The following is a 19,330-nucleotide window of genomic DNA, read 5'->3' on the forward strand; positions in this document are numbered from 1 at the left end:
GTCTAAGTCAGCATTACTGTGGTGTCTTACGCACAAAAAACCCATTAGCCAAAATAAACAGGTGTTTTTATTGTTTATTATTAGATATGTCAGTGAGTGGTGTGTAAAAAGTACAAAGAAATACAGTTGAAAACCATCCAAGTAGTGATGTTCTCTCTCCCCTTACATTCAAGCATCAAAATGAGGTAAGAAACTCTTAACTTAGATGATCTGATCCATCGTTAAAAGGCAGTGTTGACTTCCACTTCTTTCACTCTTCTCATTTCTTAGACGTCATGCTCCTCAAGAGCAGCGTGCACGTCTAATTTGACGTTCTGGTCGTTGTCATGTTCCTCACAGGGGATTGGGTTATATGTACGATGGTAGAAAAAACGATTGACCAGAGTGATGATGAACATCTCCATGATCATCATCTGCTGACTTAGCACTATGGGACAGAGAGAGAGAGCAAAAAATTGGGCTTTCAGATTGATCGTTTCACTTCATGTAAGCAGCCGATGCAGAAAGACAGAGATGTTTCTTACTGGATCCACGAGCTTTGGAAGAGAAGGGAGGAGCACAGGCGATGACTCCATTCATGGCCAGGATGTTAATAATTGATGTCTGCAGCTGACTCAATACAAGTACCAGCTAAGGAGGAAAGCAATACTGAATCAATTACATACACTATGCAGTAAAGGTTCACTGTGTAGCATCTCTAAAAATCACAATTTTTCAGTAGGAGTTTGGTGCTATGATACCAAATAAATGCAACGACAGAATAGAGTATTTGTAGTGCTTATGTTTCTCTCAACTGAGACTACATGTCCCATGAACCCTGTCGTTCTTTAAGTGTACTGTTTTCTCTTGCTGCGAGGAAATTCTCCATCAAGTCTTTAAAGAACTTACTGTGGACCAAAAACTGCAACACTCTCATTTTGAATCATAAAGCAATAAAACAAGTTGACACAGAAGAGTGGGAGAGGCACCAGTGTGACTAAAGTTATGTTTTGGTTTGAAAATGCTACACAAAGCAGCTCTTGTTGCTATTTGCAGACACGTGTCAGGTGAAGAAATGCAGGATAAACACAAAATATGTGGCATTAGTTGTGTTGACTCACTTGGTACATGGCATACTTGGGGATCATATTGATGCTGCGTAGATAGTTTTTAGTGTTCATGAAGAGGATGGCAACAGGCCAAAGGGAGATGATGGTGAGAACGCCAACGAATAGGTTTATCCAAAGGCCTACGCTGGTGACACCTAGCTGAAAGACAAGCAAAGAAATATGTAAAATGTCATGCCATTTTTATTTCATTTTTAGATACGTACAGAAACATTGAAAATACTTACATTTGACGGATTAAATTCGCCGTTTGTCCACAGCACTATGGAGAAGACAGAGAATGCTGTCTTCAGGATTGCGTACTGAAGAGCAGCCAACTTCATCAAGAAAAGCATTCGCCTGAATGACCCCATCCAAAGAAAGAGCCACATTAAAAATAGATGCAGTCATAAGTGCAGCGTACAATCACTGTGCAGTCAATTTAGAGACAGTATAGAAACAAGAGCAGCATTAGAATAGGACAGACTAGTAATAGCCAGACTGTATTAATATGAACAGGTGTAAATACCATGACATGGGCACGTAGGGTAAGCATGCGTAGCAGCAGCAGCAGCACGGCCCTGTACTGATCTTAAAGGGTTTCCCAGAAAACCGTCTCAGAAAATCGGTGCTTCCCCCAAACTCCTTGATCATCAGAACCAAGATCTTATACACCACGACTGCGAAAAAACTGGAGAAAGAGAAGAAAGAGCAGGTATGTCGTAATTCACAAAAATCACTCCACTGAAGTTTATTTTCAGGGCAGCGTGCCAAATGACTAATGTAATATTTCATTTGTTTATGACAGAAAAACACACCTCCTCTTGGCACGTTGCGACAAATCAAAAACTGTTAAACATGCTGAATTATATGCAGTGTGCCAAGAAAGCACATAAAATTTAATGCTGCGGGTGGCAGACTTCTGCATTTTATTGAGGTTGAGCATGATCTTTGAGTGTGTAATGAGTCATCCAGCTAGTTCATACAAAGCTTTCAAGTTTTCAGGGCTTTTATTATGTTTACCTTGTTGTAATTTAACTGATCTTCTGACAGCGGAGTGTCCACGGATGGTCGGCCCTGAACTTTGGGTTTGGGATGATTTAGCCTACTTTAACTAAACTGTTGGCTTTTTTTCAGCCAGTTCCATTTAGCACAGGCTTATTTACGCAAACAGCCTGGCTTTGCCAAAATCTGTTGACCTAAATATGCTTAAATATAGCTGCGTGAAGGGGAATCTAAATGATGATATGGCAAACATGCTAACAGTCATGGTGAGTTCACTGCACGGTGGCCTAGCTACTGGTCACAGTTATCAGATAACAGACATCAAAGGCTGATCGCTGATAATTATTGTTGTGTGAAGGAAGTGAGTGCAGATAGGAGAGAACATGTGAAATACTGATTGTTTGGTTTGCTTTTAACATGAGCTCCTATGAGGATCACTGAAAGAAACCCTCCGCTTGTGTACTGACTTAGGTCTTGTCTGAGAGGAAACGCACCAGTTCGACGTCATGTCTGTGAACATGACTGCCTTCGGGATCCACATCCCCAAACAAGACATGGTGGCGATGACCTGAAACAGAGAAATACAGTAACACGCAATGACAGCAGTATTTCAATATACTGTAGCATGGTTTGATTTTTATCTTCAGTTTTCTCTGTTTCAGTCACATTTCCTGTTGCAGACTTCTTCAAACTTTCTCCACATATAAAGTGATTTAAACTGACTGTGTTGGTTTCAGAATTAGCGGCATATTATAACGCCAAAACAGGCCAAACAAGTGCTTACTGGTGCTGCGCCACTTATCCAAATGAGGGAGGTCTTCTTGGGGTAACCCAGGTTTTTATAAATATAGACGCACTGCTCCAGGTACAGCAGCAGGGACATGCAGGACATGAAGGTGAGCATGCTGTACAGGCAGATATCATAGACATCTAGCTCTGATTTGACACAGTAAGAGGGGGAGAGAGAGGCGTTCAGGCACATACAGCACACGTGTGTCACTTTATGTGAAATATCACACACAAACAGCACAGAAATGATTTTGCTTGGATTAGATAATGTACTTAAAATGAGGTAGGAATGCTGCTTTTTAACTTTAGCAAGAGCTATTGTTACTCCTACTGTGGCACGAGCACATTTAACTCCAGCAGACACATGACTACTGTACATCCATGACAGTTTACTATGAAGTTTACTTTGTGGGACATATTTTGTAACAGAGGTAAATAAATAAAGAAACTGGAAAAGCACATGGTGCTTTCAGGACTCTCAGATACAAGTGTGACATTGCTGAGGGAGTTGTCACTATCCTTAGCTCTGACTGGTTGATAAGGAAAGCATTATCAGTTAGCAGGATGCATGTGGATCACTTACGACTGATCACATCGATAGCCAGCGGAGGGTCTTCTAAACAAGCTGGATGAATGGTGCTGTTGAGGTCTTCCTCCATGGCATGTAGATAATCCTCTTGAGAAATTCACTAAATTTGAAAAGAAACGATCTGGAGAATCTAAATTGACCTCAGCTTTCTGTCCCAGTGGAAAGACCTCAGTAAAAGTACCCGCTCAGTAGGTTGTGATTGTAAAATGAATCTGTTTCCCCTTCACATCACAGTGTCAGCCAGTGGATTCCAGTCGCAGATTCAACGGCCTAAGTGTACTTTACCCTTTAGAGGACTTTTAAGGAGTGAAGGTGGCATGACAGGTTCAGAGCATGCATGCTTACAGGAGCGCTTCCATAAGTAACTGTCGCTCATTCATTCACAGACTTAAACCACGGTGATTAAAATAACACCAGGGTCAGAGGTATTAAAAGGGTGAGACCCATTATGCGCGTCAGGAGAGATGAACTTTGACAGGGTGTGTTGATTCCTTCCCAGTAACCATGAGAGAGTAGAAAAGATAACGGCTGGAGCTGTGAGGAATATATCTGCTTTACGCTTCGGTTTCATTGCCTGCTTGTCATTATTTTGTCATGTTGTGTCCCTCAGTTCTGTCCCCAAACCTTCAGGATATGGCTGCTGAATTATGTAGAATTATAATGATAAATGGTGTGTTGTCAGCATCACTGCATTCAGATTTGCTTAAAGAATAAATAACTCTTATAACTAAATGTTTGAATGAATGAATGAATGAATGAATGAATGAATGAATGAATGAATGAATGAATGAATGAATGAATGAATGAACCCTTTACACACAAATAATCAATAAATATCACTGAGTTGGTTTGAGAAAAAAATGTGGAATGAAGTATATTTACTCAAGTACTGTACTCAAGTTCAAATTCAAGGTACTGGTACTTTACTTGAGTATTTCCATTTTATGAGGCTTTATATTTACTTATACTTATCTAAATAAACTTTTTTGTTTCAACTTTCTACTCCATAACATTCATCTGTCCACTTTAGTAACTGAAAACCATGTATCTCCACATGTGGTGAGTTTGAATTTGATATTTTCTGATAAACTGAAAGATGAAATGTTCCTTTATGGGCTCTTCATTTAGCTGTGAAATACTTTGTCACAAAGCTGTTAGTTCTCACAGGAAGCTACGAACATGATGATCTCATAGAATATGATGCACTGCTGTAGATTTTATTTTGAATACTTTACAGTACATTTTCTTCAGTACATTTGGCTGATACTTTTACTTAAGTTAGATTTTTAATGCAGCACTTTTACTTGTTGTGTTGTTATGTTGGTATTAGTGTAACATCAAAGTGGCACACCGACACCGAAATATGTTGAAAGTTTGAGATTTACTCTGACAAAATCCTGGATAATCCTCAACATGGACTCCATGAAGGGTTCAAAGGGGTTACTTTGTGTATGTAAAGCTGCATGTGGAGACTTGCAACTTTAACTGTTGCATTCTTATGGAGAGGTGAACGGCACTGAGGTCATTCACCCCCACCTCCACCCCCGCCGGCCTGACGATCTTATTCCCACTCATATTGTTCCCGTGCCAGACAAAAGGTCAACGAGTGTCAAACTCTCAACAGCGTCATCCTTTAATGATCTGAAGCGTGTAATCTAGTGTCACAACCGGTGAACCCTCTGTATATCACCAGCACTTTCACTGTACTCACACAATTTCTTATGACTGCTGACTTCTTATAGTAAATGTCAAGTTGAGAGTGACACACTCAGGACTTAAAATGCTAACGTCAGCATGCTAACATGGTGATGGTAGCAGGGATAATGTTTACCATGTTGACCAATGTTTTGCTTGTTAGCTTGCTAACTCTTTCTAAGTAGCACTAAAAACAAACGACAACAGAGAGTAGAATATGATTAGCTTTGCAAGTATTTAGTTATAAACCATTGGCCTGATGTGGCTAGTGTGAGAGGAAAAGCATATTTTATATGCTGTGTACTTCTGATGACTTGTATGTTCAGAATAGAAACGACGTTGCAAACTATGGTGCCACGTTTGCATCACAGGTGACTGCACAGGAAACAATATGAAAAAAGTAGATAAAACCCCAATTTGAGAACTAATTTTCAAGATCGTGAAGAGACCACAGAATCATCAAGAAGAATCACACCTTATAGTTTCTTACATCACATTTATTGTTACAGAACAGTGAAGCTCAGCCCGCCTGAATAGGTCCGTCTCATTAAAACAGCAGTTCTTTAACACACCTGCATCAGCAGCTCGAGCTGTTTGGTTCAGTAAGTGAAGTTAGTTATTAAACTACTGTGAGTACATTCACAAGCGCTGCACTCAGAAATATCTACACATGAACACTATGTACAGATAACTCTGATAAACCTCATACTGCACTGTGCATCGTTTCCACTAAAGTGAATGCCAGGAGGACAGAGAGAAGTATTTATGATGGCCCCAGTCCACTCTTTCATCACATAAAATGATGGCACATAAAATTCATCTTATCTATACTCATTCGGGCTCAAGGACACGGTGGATCAAATGTCCCTGACCCTTCTGGCAAAATTTTCCATGGTTTGACTCTGGTTTTGTTTTGTACTCTTATTTTCCAGCTTTCGAGTAAATCTAATCACCAAACTGGAAAAAACAAACAAATGGAAAGAATACAGATTTAGAGCTTGGCATTAACGCTCATGATTGATTAATTCAAAACCAAACATGCATACTGTGGCAAAGGATTGATCGTGATCGTGAAAACATTCTGTGGACGATGAACAGAGCAAACGAAACTGACGACAGCTTTTTAAAAAACTAACTAAATAAAGCAAATATGCCATTACGATAAAATCAACAGACACTCAATGACAAAATAATTTATAAAAGCTTGAGAACAATTAAATTACAAATATTTATAGTGCAATGAAAAATGGCAATCTCTTTGATAACGACTGCATTATCTGAGACCCACTGGTTATGCGTCTTAAACAATTATTTGAAATGAGATGAAACCGTTTTAACTGCAGTCAAACTGGACTTGGTCCTCACATTTTACGCTTACGTCACCTGTACGTTTGACTGTAGTATAAAACCTGAAATGTACAAAATAAATATATTAAAAGTGTAAACAGAAATACGTTCAATCATGTAAACTGTAAACTAAATCAGACCATGTGAGAAATGACGACTGGTCTTAATAACTGCACTGTGCTTTAAAACTGAAGACACTGCTGACAGCGTTGAAATGTCTCACCATTTTGTACAGTATGAGGAGTTAAACAAATCTCACTTTAGTGGCTCTCCCTGCTCTCCAGACACAACCAGGCTTAGTGATTAATGCTCGATTAATACTGACAAAGGATTATTTCCTAGTTGAAACGTAGAGCGTGAGTAATCCACGTAGATGAACACAGACAGTGTGGATGGCTCGAGGGTGAAAAAGCAGTCCCAGAGTTTGTTCAGATGCAGCAATAACAAAACACTTGAATGTCTTTGGCTCTCAACAAAGACAAAACCTGTGAATCACGCCTGCTTCAGTCCACAGGGTCGCAGTCTCTGCTCGTGTGATAGCAGTATTGTTGTGGTGCTAGTTTAAAGCACGCTACATGAAGGATGAGGGTGGAGGATGTCTGCTGTAGAGGTGCTGATGCTCCTGGTTTAAGGCATCTGATGAGTTCTTTACTGGTGTGCCTGTGACCTGCAGCAACAGCCAATAAAGTACAAATAAACACAAGAGGATTACAAACCAGCACAACTCAACAGTATCCAGGTGATGTCCGTGTAATGCACAGCACCTGCTATGGCTCACTCTCCATCGTCACAGAGACTATCTGGCCTCCGTCTGAAAGGAAGCGGTGAGGACACGAGAGACGTCTCAGGAAAGTAATTACAAAAACACTTAACATGCAAGATGTAATTAAAAAAATGTAAACGTGAGCAACAACAACAACATACCAATCTTCTCTTTGCTGTTGTCCGCGGTGTGTACGTTGTTACCGAGCACACAGGGGTTGGCCTCCCCATCAGCAGGGCTGTGATTCAAGTCACATGAGAGATTAATGTCTGGCAAACACAGCTAAAGGAAACAAAACATTTGAAAGAAATAAAATTAAATGATACTTGCCCTTTGCCATTCTGCTGGAGGACACTGTTTGCTTGTTCAGGATCTATGTGCACCAGTCTGGTTACAAAGGAATGTCCATCTCCCAGACTGATTGCATTAGGATAAAGACAGACCATTAGTGAGCATGTTAGCGTGGGATGCATTCAGGGCTAATTGTACTTTGCAGTGCCGCCATTTTTTTTTTTATCACTGTGACTGCTGAGGTGATTAATAGCTGTAATTTTATAGTGGGTCAGAGTCGACTCACCTTGAGAAAACAGGAAACACCCAGTGCTTCGCTTGGTCTCCAAACACCTCAGCTACATTTCGGCTAAAGCCGAGAGAAAACCCGTTTTTGTCTGGACCATTCGTGAACACGGGAGCCCTAAAAGCCTCTGGAAAAGGATAGAAAAATACTGTTAGTCAGTGTTGACTTTTAACCACATATAACCAGAAGCTGGATGACATTTATTTTGAGCTACCTATAGTGGTCCTGTTCTTTCCCACAAGCCATAGATGGTAGCTGAGAAGTGACAGGATGCTGATAAAGAACAGGGCCGCCACAAAAAAGAGAAACAAGATGTGGAATTTGGCATGCGTATCAGGCAGCTGTTTCTTCAGGGGGAAAGAAGGAACACAGGTGTTAGTCTTGTCAGTCTGAGCATCTGCAAGAATATTTCATGTGCTCATGAGTTGTCTTAACGTAGCGGCTGACTGGAGTGGACAATCCACCTTTGCACCATCCATTATTGCCTTTTTTTGCTGCAGCACAATATACTCCTTCACTGTCAGGCTACATGGCAGGAGCCATTGTCTCATGCAAAGCAGCATGCAAATGAGCGATCACATGACACACTTGTGCACCACAGTGACACGTTTGTAAACCAATTGGTCGATATCTTATGATGCAGATTAGTGGCTGAATAGTGGCTGACCACATGCTTCACCACAGCCTGACTACACTTCTTTTTTTTTTGTATGTTGTTGGTGTTGTTGGGGTTATGTCGGTACTTACTGTCCAGAATTTGATGAAATACCGGATGACTGTTGCACAAATGACTAGACAGTAGAGTGAGGCGTAGGCCAAGAACAAGACAAAGTACTTGTAGTTCGAGAATCCAACACAGTTATTCACCCTGAAAGAAAACATGACAGACGACATGAGACAGGAAGTGGAATATGCTTATTTCTCTACATGATCTTTACAAGCGCTAAGGCTACGTTTACACTCAGGGAAAACACATATGTTTATATGCGGTTTGGCCTCTTGTTTACATGCATACAGAGTTTTTTTCACGGAAAACAATAATTTTTAAAAACTCCGGCCAAAGGGGAGATTTCTGAAAACGCCGGTATTGTAAACAGGGTTAAACAGCGTTTTAGGTTCCGAAACGTCACAACATGCGACCGAAAGTACTTAACGTCATGCGAGCGACCTATGTTTACACTCACGCCCATAGGTTTGGCATAGTTATGATGCCGCTCAACGGCGTATTTATCCGGGTTCATGTAAACGTCAACATTTTTGAAAATGATGTTGTGTGCACAATATTATTTTTGAAAACGGAGGGGCCAAAATATCCATTTTCCAAAATACCCTGCTACGTGTAAACATAGCCTAAGATCATGATGGAATAAAAAGTGCATAGATAAAGGAGGAAGGCCTACCACGGGCAGTGATGGTCCATTTTCAGCACACACCTTGTAGAATAAGAAAAGATATGTACGTCTTATTAGCACCATCTAATACTTGAGATGTTGCCATATTCTGCATTTTATTGTTACCTTGAAGCATTACACGTGTGTGAACAAGCAGCATAAGAAAATACATAGTGTTCAGTATTAAAAAAAGAAATGTGATATGTTTATATTGTATATCACGAAACTGGGCAACAGTCAGTGACCATTTATTGTCTGATTTGTTTTGCATTCTCTCTCCAGTTTTCTCTTCACTTTCTTTTACCAGAAGCTGCAGAAATAAGCCAGAAATAACAACTTTTGGATGTTTGAGAACATCGAGTGGGCATGGGGTTAAACATGTCAGCTCCTTTGGGGCAATAAAAGAACAAACTCAAAACGATGAGCTTTAATTATTCAGTGAGTACACTTAGAAAACACTCACATCTCACAGGTCGAGCAGTGATGGCAGCGGTCGGGTTTGATCACCTGGCAGTGGTCACAGTAGCGGATGGCTATTTACAGAAAACGAAAGCAGAATTGTTTAAGTACTACTGTGTCGCTATTACTAAACAAAATAAGAATTAGAGGTGTATTCTGCATTTTTAACAATCTGAAGACTAAACCAGAAATTTCCTGCTCTTTTCAATGCTTAAACCACAAACTGACTTTTTCACTAAGTCCTGAAGTTTAATAAAAAGATTATTTATAAATCTTTTCAAACATCTCTGGGAAACAAAGCATGTGAGCTCATGATTGTTGATGAGTACAGGTGTGGCCTGTAGAGATACCAAGGCACACCTGAGGCCAATTAACACTGATTCATGCAGGTCAGTATAAACAAGACGGATGAGCCTGATGTGCATTAGCAGGAAGACGGCTAAGTCACAGAGAACTTTCAGTGTTGCACTTTTAGCCAAAAGGGGAAACTGCAATGTAGCAACACGTGTGCAATTTCATTTGCATTGCTTGTTTGATGTTGTGCATGTGGGTGACAAACAACTGAACAATGAGGAAGGTGCGTGAGCTTCCTTCTTTGTAAGAGGCAACAGCTACTCAAAGGAGCATGTGGTGGTCCCCTGGGAACAAAAAACAGTGAGCGGGCCGCAGTTAATTTTGCCGCTGTGGGGACAGCCTCACCTCCACCTGCTGTGCGTGTATACACGGGTAAATTCCTCGCCACTTTCTTCAGTATCTCTTGTTGTGCCTCGGCTCGCTCCTCTCGCTCGTACAGCTCCTTCTCTGCTCTGGGCAGACCGAACTGACAGGAGGAAAAAGACCGGAAAGTCCAACAAATAAGATCTTTAGTGAAATTATGACTTTTCTACACATGTATATTAACAGAATCACATTCTTGACTTACCGCTTTTGAGGGACTCGCTGGTCTGGACCCGATAGTTTTCCAGTAGGACCATATAAACATGGCGAGGAAAATGTGAAAGATGACCAAATAGCTGACTGTTGAGAGAAAGAAAAAGGGTTTGAGTTGTAATTACATGACAAAATCTTTGCTATGAATAATTAACATGAGGACAATTATAGCATCACTTACTTCGTTCTGCATTATTTGGGATTGTATCTAGATAAGAAAAAAAACAGTGAGGAGTAATGAAAATCCAGAGAATGCATGCCTACACATCTCCCGCTACACACACACACACACACACACACACACACACACCACCCCATTCTCCCACCATGTGGCAGCAGCCTGGCACGGCCAGCAGTGACCCACCCATAACAGAGAGCTTTGTTTAAGCAGCAGGGATGTCCCTGTCCTGACCACAGCCGCTGACTTACAGACATAACTGCAGGCCGTCTGCATGCTGATAATGGTATCATCAGTTCCAGGCTGAAACAAACGCAACTTGTCTGATCAATATGAATCTGAAAAGTACATCAAGACGTTCAGCACTCGCGTGGGCTGTACTTTGAGACCTATGTATGTGACTATGAGATAAAAGTAGGAAGTCATATCCTCTGATGGGTTATGTGTGTTTACAGCTGTAAAGGAAATGATACAACAACCAGTCTTCATCTGAATCAATAATCTGCATCTATGCTTTTCGACTTTTGGCATCAGATTAATTAAAGTTTAAACACCACAACATCGTGTGGGAGGTGGTTTGGTTGCTTTCACATGAAGAGCTTTCACCTCTTTCATTGCATCTTCTCATAGACAGTAACAGGAGATGCCTCAGATGGTTACAATAAAGCCATCTCCCACTGTGGCTGATGATATCATTTAACAGCTGGTTCCCAAGGTTTGCCCATTAAACGATCATTTGTAAAATATTCTCAAAATACACATACAGAAGCATGAACTCTAGAAAGACAGCCGGGATCATGTGAGCTGACATTAGGAAACAGCAACACGAAATGCACTTTTATAAATGAACTCGATGGTTAAAACTGAGAAAACAAGGTTGTATCAATAAAATGAGCTTTCAAATTAAAGAGCTAATTAGTCCATTCATTTGCAATACATAGCACATTTAAAACAAAAATAATCATGTGAGACAGTTTTTCTTTAAAAAAAAAAAATCTACATAAGTGGCTATGTAATAGTTAATGTTAGCCGATGCATTGCAATTATCACTACGAAGTTATTAATGATTAATTCATTACTGTTCTTGTCGTCCTCTGGCAATGTAACTGAAAAAAAAGTTGCCCTATCATATTAACGCTGTATACACTGCTGTCATGAAAGCTGACATTATGTCAGTGATGAAACAAGCAGAAACAGAAGGACCTGGTGTAATATTGTCCTGAGGTTTAAACGCATGTCCGAAACCATCTACTGACAAGTTAACGTTAGCCAACCAAAGTTGACAACCCAGAAACTGTCAACGCAGGCAGACACCGTCAACTAATTACCCCTAAAAGTGAGTGTACTTACAGACACAGAGCTCCACAACATACGCGTAATAAGACCAACCAACAACCAGGTTTATAAACAGGACAGGTACCCAGTTCAGAGCCCGTTTGCAGCACCTCAGCGCATGAGAGGGCGCCATCTTTAATCCGTGTAGGACATGAGCTGACGATGACGTCATACCACGGTTTTATATGAACGAGCCAAAGACGCTGCAAGAGCGGACACCTGACGGAAAACGACACACAAGAGCAGCCATATTTGTAGTTCTCAAGCGTCCCGCATGTCCTTTGACTATAACGCTCACATACCAACAAATTACCATAGCCTACAAAAGTCGGACACCCGTCTTCTGGTTATCTTTGTTTGAGGTTTAAATAAAGGCTTCAATGCCGGGCTATTCATTCATATTCCTTCATATATTTTTATACTGTGATTGAAAACATACTGAAAACTTAAGATATCTCAGTTCATAGTAAATAGGAAATGTGCTCATTCAGTTCTGTGATTTGCAGTACACAGTGTCAAAGACTTCAGTTTAAAGCCGCTGCAGTAATTGTTGATTTTGGCCACATGGGGGAAGAGGAACTCCACAACAAGCTGAAAACTCAACATCTGACATGCCTTCAAGTTATGGTAAATTCACATGGAATCAAGTGAAACAGTGTACATCTTGGGATGCCAGACACATTTCTGAAGAATATTCTGATAGTAAAGAGAAATCAAATAAAAGTTTAGTAGGCTAACCTTGTGTGGTGCAGGGCAGATCACATGCAGTTGATTTATCAGAGTTTTTCCTGCTAAAAACAAATGTGGCTGGAAACAAGTTCAATGAATGCTGATTTCTTTTCAGGTTTTAAAATCAAAGAATATGCTTAAATTTTTCTGTGTGTTCAACACTGCAATCACATTAATCATTTGTCCCATTTTAATATTAAAGAGAATGATGATTAGCACAGATTAAAACTGCAATAACAGAGAGGTCCAGTCCGTCATGAGAGTGATTGTCCATTAGCTTGCCAACCCCTGACAAGGAGCCAAAAAGTCCATAATTTATAGTTCACCTGTTGAGGACTCATGAAAGCTCACAAAGATTGTGTCTTAGATGCCAGAGGCTCTTGAGTTTATTTTCGTTTTCCAGCTCTTGTACTGAATCTCAACCTGAAGGCTTTTGTACGTTTCCTCGGTGGGCATCATTCACAGCGCTGCTGTCCCCAGATGAATATGGTGTGGCTGATTTCCCTATGGTTGACATCGTTGTCGTAGTGATGTTAACTGCTGGAGAGGGTGTTGTGTGTTGTTGAGTTCACACATTAACGTTACACCAGAGAATTTGCTGTCAGCCCCTAAATCACAGATCCAGAATGTATTTCCTTTTCTCTAGTACACGATAACTAGTTTAAATGTAGTTGTAATATGTCTGCATCATAATGGACCGACCATGATTTGTCGAGCTATTAGTCTGAATTTTGAGGACATGCAGTATTAATTAAAAGCTACTAATGATCTTGTACATCAGTGTAAGAACCTATTTGGCCTGTGTCCTTTAAGACCAAGAAATGAATTAGATTTCACCAATTATTCAGCCTCTTCCCAAGAGTTTGTTTCCATGTTAGACGTTTAATGCCAGGAACATTTGGGTTGATAAGCCTGAAATACATCTTATTAATGTTCAATTATTGATTCTTATGAAGGTGCTTTGAGGGTGAGTGTGTGTTTTGTATTTGGACATATGGAAGTAACAAATGACAGAAGACAAATCACATCCAAGCAAGATTTCAGTGTTCTTTTCCTTTTCTTTTCAGCAAAGACACATTATGTACATCATGGTATATTGCACTTGCACTTAAATAAACAAGTTATAAATTATTTCTTTTTTATTTGTTCATTTTGATTAATTAATGAGACATATTATGTACCAGATTAATGATCAACAGGCTATATGAAGACCATTAAAGATAACCAAAGCACTATGAGCTCATCGTGCATGTCTGTTGTATGTGGCGGGAGCTCTGAGAGAGGAGCGTTTCCCCTTTTTAGGCGAGGTGGGGGTGGAAGGAGGGGAGAGAGAGGATGGGGAGGGTGAGTCACGGGAAGAGTCAGGAGAAACTGAACGTCTTCTGGTGGGGCTGCTGCTGGGGGAGCCACGGGGGGAGGAGTAAGGTGACAGGGCCTGGAGCATACGGCCACTCCGCTCCTGGATCGCATGCTGAACAAGGACAGACAGATGTTGATGATGATCTTGGGCTTTTATATTATTTACGATAATATAAATACACCACTAAACAGGGTTAAGGATGAGTTGTATTTTGGATATGGATTAATGTAAAAAAAAAACAAAAAAAAAAACTTGCCCAGGCTCCATCAGGTCCGAAAAGCTCCAGGAAGTTGCCAATAAATTCTCGTGACTTCTCCTCCCACTTGTGGATGAGGTCCTGGCTCTTCTCTTCCACTCTGTAAACAAAGTGTTTGGACTTTTCCTCCACCGTCCGGACTTTCTCTTTCATCTTGTCCACCTGGTTCTGGAGCCGGTATTTCTTCTCCTGTCAGTGAAATACAAAGCGAGTGCATAGTTCGGTATAGTTTATGCCAAAAACGCCAACATTGTGTTTCTGAAATATCGTTTCACTAACGTTGATGAATCCAACGTTCAGTTCTTGGGCTGTGTAGCCTCTTTGCAGGTTGCGTCGAACATAGATGTCATAGTCTCGGACGATGCGAGTGATCAGATCAGATGTGGAGATGCCCTCTGTCCTCTCGGTGGCCACAAACATCCCTGACGTTAGAACACAAGTGATTAATTCAGGCGATAAATGATGGAACTAGAATTATGGTGGGTGCTTGTATGTGAGCATTCATATCTTCACCTGCTTCCTTGATGTGTTTATAAACGTCCTCTGATCCAGCAGAGGTGTAAGGGATATCATCATGGGCCACAAAGTCAATCTGTGAGTGTAACATTACAGTGTTCAGACTGATTGAACTCCAGATATCTGCTGTTGTCACTGTATGACATTGTCAGAAGCTGTATGTCCAGTGCCTGCGTGACCTTTGACCTTATGTTTCTTAAGGAACTCTGTGGTCAGGGTCCAGGGAGCGTCCCGCACCACCTCGTCGACGTAGCGACAGTGTCTCAGGGCGTCGTAGCGTTCGTCCTCTGTCATCACAGTATAGCCCTTAAACTTGTGGGTGAGCTCGTCGCTGCAGACTGGAGACGCAGAGACAGAGAGGACGTGTTACATGGACATTAGACTAAACCTGAAGTAAGACTTGCATTCACATGGATTCAACAGCAGATTAATGTTAAATTCCCTTCAAAACTTAAGGTCATTCGTTCATTTCCAACAGACTGCCCATGTTTTCTCCATATGTGAGGGAGCTACGTAACATCCAGCTGTCTCAGAGGACAGCAAAAAAACAAAATATTTTAACTTTGGACAGCAATGCTGCTGCTCGTATTCTCTGCTGGCCTCGATTCATTTTTACTGTCATGCTCTCGTGCTGCAGAGTTCATGCTCCCTCAGTGATGGCCCATTTCATTTACACACTGTTAACATTTCCAGTTTTGTTTTATTGCAGGTTTTCATACCTCCTACCATCAGGTATGTGTTAGGGAACACATTTTTGGCCTGCATCAGAGCTCGAGCGTGCCCCGAATGGAAAAGATCAAAGATCCCATCAGCGTAGACTCGCACCGGACGATGAGCTACAAGATAAGAATATGAAAGCTTGTCTTTAAATACCGGTATCACATTACAAACCCTCACTTTATTTGTTCCATTTATAAAGATTTGCTGATATGTGATTTTGAAGCTGTTATCAATATCTGATCAGCCGATAAAAACTGTAATATATAGTTATATAATAGTTGTATTCTGTTGCTAATTCGTTAATTGAATGGCGTTATACATTCCCGGAGAAATCATAATGATACAGATTAGTCAAATAACTGTCAATAAAACAATATTGTGCTGATGCATAGATCAGCTTTTAAAGCTGATGTCAGCTGATACTAACATGCTTGAGTTAATAATTCTCCCACTAGTCTTTATTCTAGTCCTTATTCCTTGCTGCTACAAGCTGGCACTGACAAGATGCGTGGACGCTCTCGGCTGCATTACAATTAGCAATGGAAACAAAACACTATTGAGAAGTGTGACCTGGGGTGCCCCTCCTCGCTTGGGCAATGGTCAGCTTTTCATGGGGGATCTCTGATTCAAAACCTGTGGGCTTGGCAAAAGCAGCTGGCTCCCGCAGAGCCTGAATACAGAGAGACAAGATGGAGAGCAGAGGGTGGAAAAAACACATGTTAAGTTTAATCAAAAGGTGTATTTTTCCATCTTCTGAAGCGTTTGTCCTGTTCAGGGCCTCAGCATGCACTCAATAATAGCTCAGACTTAACAAACTGCAATTATGTTGTATATGCAGACGAACGTGTATTTACATTGACACCTAAGGGTGATTGTATAGATTCCAGTTTAACTAACCTGCATGTGTTTGATGTGTAGGAGGAAAAGAAACACATGCAGGCAGACAATGCACAGCAGAAGTGTTACTGCAGAGCTGACGATTCAAGTGCTGCAATATTAACAGTTACAGGTTTTATTTTTTTTAAAGGAATAAGGTGTTGTATACATGCAGGTTGAACAACCTCCTGAGATCTGACATGGTAAAAAAAAAAAAAAGATAGATCAAAGCTTATCTGTCTTCATGATAGATGTGAATGATCTCAGCACTCTGAAGTAATGAGTGCCTTATTATGTCATGGACTTTGTGTTGAGTGCAGATACATACATGCAGCTTATCTGCTGTGTTGTAAGGTACACTTTGAACTCTGCTCAAATGTCTGGTGTTTCTTGTGCTGTGTTAAACTATAATGCTGTTCAGTGTTTTTGAAGCACTTGTGAATGCTAATAATTTTAGCCTACTGCATGCCCCTTATATAGTTTCTCTTAGTCTTTTACACCACTTTACACCTGCATTTAAGAAGTCAACATACACGCAAGCCTTTGCATGTTTCCACAGCTGCACCTTATGCACTTTAATATATGACTCACAATTCTTTGATACATTTACAGCAATGAAACCTGAGTACAGTAGAATAACTTTTATCATACCAAATAATTGCTCAGTATCACTTGAGAATAATCATGTATTACTGTACTAGATTAAAGACATTAACATGAGTCATGGCCACACCGTCCCTGAATCAGTTAACTCTCCACTCCCAGGGACAAGTCAAATAACCACAGAGCAGAAGTTTACTGTAACATTCGAAGCCTTTCACATAAAAATAGCATGTCCTATGTCCTCACTATCTGTCCTCATCTGTCCTCCCATGTTTCACATGAAAGCAGGACTTACCTTGCGAGGAGGGCCTCCTCTTTGGCTCTGTGAGGCCTGTCGTTGCTGGACGTTGTTGCTTCGGCCTCGTCTCCTTCGAGCCATCCTGGATGTTCTCCTTTCTTGTCTGCTAACAACGCCACTGCACCCGCCTGCCGCTCCTCTCAGCCGGCCTTACGAGAGCACAGGGAGGATTTCCTAGTGCGTTTTTAAGTGTACATCCCATCGGGCTGCCTGACCCTGATGACGGAAGAATGTAGTGAGCAAAGTTCAAGTCAGCCTGTGTTCAGAAATGTAGCTTGCACTTGTCATCAGTGCTGAGTTCATAAGGGCTTTCTCTTTCTTCGTGTACACAGAAGCATGTAATAGGATGTTGTGTGCAATGTTACACTGTTAGTAAACTCCATAAACTACCAGCCCAGCCAGAAGTGACTGTGAAAAATGTTTTGGTTCTCATGAGAACAGAGGCTGCTGATAACATTTTACACTGAGGGAAGCTAAATAAGATCAAATTTGACATGAGTATGTGCCCTTTACTACGGCAGCCTTTGGAACCAAACACAGAGGGACAACATGTTCCAACATTTCCACAATTATATAATTCCTGTTGTGAATACAGTTTGGCTCCATCTTGAAACCAGTGGTGCCTTTCCTGCCGCTTAGTTCTTGACACTATCCGGTACTTAAATACAGGATGTTTACATTATATCACACCAGCTGAAGTTTGACAGGACAGACAGATTACATGGTTCATACACACACGTACTGTCTAAAACAGCCACACAAAAGCTGATAATACTCAGCTTGGGATACATGAAACACATGTTATAGTGTTCAGTGTGTGTAGATGACAAATTGTTGGCCACACTAGCACTTGAAAAAACATTTTCAGCACATAAGTTCAGACAGAATATCTCAAAAAGGGACATTTTGTAGATGTTCGTGGTCCTCTGAGGATGAAGCTTGCTTGATTTCTTCTAGCACCAGCTGGCATTTGTGGTTGTGAGTGAAATGTTTAGCCAAGCACTGCGTTTAGCCAACATGCTAAGCAAACATTATACCTGCTAAATATCAGCACTGTAATTATGAACATGTTAGCGATTGTACAAAAATGAGGTGTGGAAAGTGGCGTTGAATCTTTTATTTTCTCACTGTGAAATCAAGGCCTTCCCCAACATGACCAATATTTTGTTAAGACTCTTTTCTTGACTCCACCTTAAAAACTGAAATAGCCTCCCCTGGATATCTCAAAACATAGTTTAGACTGACGAATCACAGTTTAAACCTATGACATAGGGCCCACGTAGGACTTCTCTCCACTACTAAAAAACTCCATAACACTCCCCCTTCTCTGCCTCCCACTAGTGTTTTTGTGCAGTCCTTTAGCAGGCTGGCGTTAGCATTTAGGTCCAAGCACTGCCGTCCTTCAGCACAGTGTTACAGAAACAGTAGCTTGGCCATAGACGCTTGTTCTAAGTATAATACAGTACAGTATAATGCTTATGTAACTCACGTAACACATTTGCAGGACCCTCAAAAACATTTCTAAAGACAAACAGTGAAGTTTGAAGTTCATATCCTTTACCTTTATCTTATCATCATCTTTATGCTTCTACGCCGCCATGTTTTCAGGTTTTTCCGTCAAATTCTCGAGGACGCAATATCTCAGCAACTCCTCCAGGGAATATCTTCAAATTTGGCCCAAATGTTCACTTGAACTCAAGAATGAGCAGACTGGATTCTGGCGGTCAAAGGTCACTGCGAGCACACGTCCATCCCATTCTTGAACAAGATGTCACAGTAACCCTTTTAGAGAATTTCATTGCATCTGGTCCAAACACCCAAGTGGATTC

The 19,330-nt window shown here is 40.9% G+C and overlaps 3 protein-coding genes across 3 annotated transcripts; all 3 read right to left on the reverse strand.

Annotated features, from left to right (window-relative positions):
• Positions 1-266: 266 nt before the first annotated feature.
• Positions 267-3,538, reverse strand: LOC139345119 (organic solute transporter subunit alpha-like). The gene is made up of 8 exons (XM_070983612.1): positions 3,463-3,538; positions 2,875-3,026; positions 2,585-2,658; positions 1,615-1,776; positions 1,334-1,445; positions 1,101-1,247; positions 525-630; positions 267-427 (listed from the first exon to the last, which is right to left on the reverse strand). Exons 1-8 carry the CDS (start codon positions 3,536-3,538, stop codon positions 267-269), a joined length of 990 nt encoding a protein of 329 aa, XP_070839713.1.
• A 2,105-nt stretch (positions 3,539-5,643) lies between these two features.
• LOC139345133 (palmitoyltransferase ZDHHC20-B-like) lies at positions 5,644-12,315 on the reverse strand. Its single transcript, XM_070983630.1, has 13 exons — positions 12,159-12,315; positions 10,812-10,838; positions 10,623-10,717; positions 10,400-10,520; positions 9,705-9,774; positions 9,251-9,283; positions 8,598-8,718; positions 8,065-8,197; positions 7,851-7,977; positions 7,604-7,690; positions 7,435-7,511; positions 7,275-7,321; positions 5,644-7,177 (listed from the first exon to the last, which is right to left on the reverse strand). The coding sequence occupies exons 1-12, from the start codon at positions 12,313-12,315 to the stop codon at positions 7,278-7,280; spliced, it is 1,092 nt and encodes a 363-aa protein (XP_070839731.1). The 3' UTR covers positions 5,644-7,177; positions 7,275-7,277.
• A 1,797-nt stretch (positions 12,316-14,112) lies between these two features.
• LOC139344832 (choline-phosphate cytidylyltransferase B-like) lies at positions 14,113-17,582 on the reverse strand. Its single transcript, XM_070983230.1, has 8 exons — positions 17,499-17,582; positions 16,295-16,394; positions 15,724-15,840; positions 15,191-15,342; positions 15,002-15,080; positions 14,768-14,910; positions 14,489-14,677; positions 14,113-14,343 (listed from the first exon to the last, which is right to left on the reverse strand). The coding sequence occupies exons 1-8, from the start codon at positions 17,580-17,582 to the stop codon at positions 14,113-14,115; spliced, it is 1,095 nt and encodes a 364-aa protein (XP_070839331.1).
• Between the last annotated feature and the right edge of the window lie 1,748 nt (positions 17,583-19,330).

This window comes from Chaetodon trifascialis, chromosome 16 (assembly GCF_039877785.1).
Source record: "Chaetodon trifascialis isolate fChaTrf1 chromosome 16, fChaTrf1.hap1, whole genome shotgun sequence".
Lineage (NCBI taxonomy): Eukaryota > Metazoa > Chordata > Actinopteri > Chaetodontiformes > Chaetodontidae > Chaetodon > Chaetodon trifascialis.

Coding starts and splice junctions, on each gene's coding strand:
- LOC139344832 (XM_070983230.1), bottom strand. CDS start 17,582: ATGGCTCGAAGGAGACGAGGCCGAAGCAACAACGTCCAGCAACGACAG. Junction 16,395..17,498: donor GAGGAGGCCCTCCTCGCAAG/GTAAGTCCTGCT, acceptor CTCTGTATTCAG/GCTCTGCGGGAGCCAGCTGC. Junction 14,344..14,488: donor TCGGACCTGATGGAGCCTGG/GCAAGTTTTTTT, acceptor GTCCTTGTTCAG/CATGCGATCCAGGAGCGGAG.
- LOC139345119 (XM_070983612.1), bottom strand. CDS start 3,538: ATGGAGGAAGACCTCAACAGCACCATTCATCCAGCTTGTTTAGAAGAC. Junction 631..1,100: donor CCAAGTATGCCATGTACCAA/GTGAGTCAACAC, acceptor TTTCCTCCTTAG/CTGGTACTTGTATTGAGTCA. Junction 428..524: donor TTCCAAAGCTCGTGGATCCA/GTAAGAAACATC, acceptor TCTGTCCCATAG/TGCTAAGTCAGCAGATGATG.
- LOC139345133 (XM_070983630.1), bottom strand. CDS start 12,315: ATGACGTCATCGTCAGCTCATGTCCTACACGGATTAAAGATGGCGCCC. Junction 9,775..10,399: donor TACACGCACAGCAGGTGGAG/GTGAGGCTGTCC, acceptor TTCTGTAAATAG/CCATCCGCTACTGTGACCAC. Junction 7,691..7,850: donor GTGTTTCCTGTTTTCTCAAG/GTGAGTCGACTC, acceptor TAATGCAATCAG/TCTGGGAGATGGACATTCCT.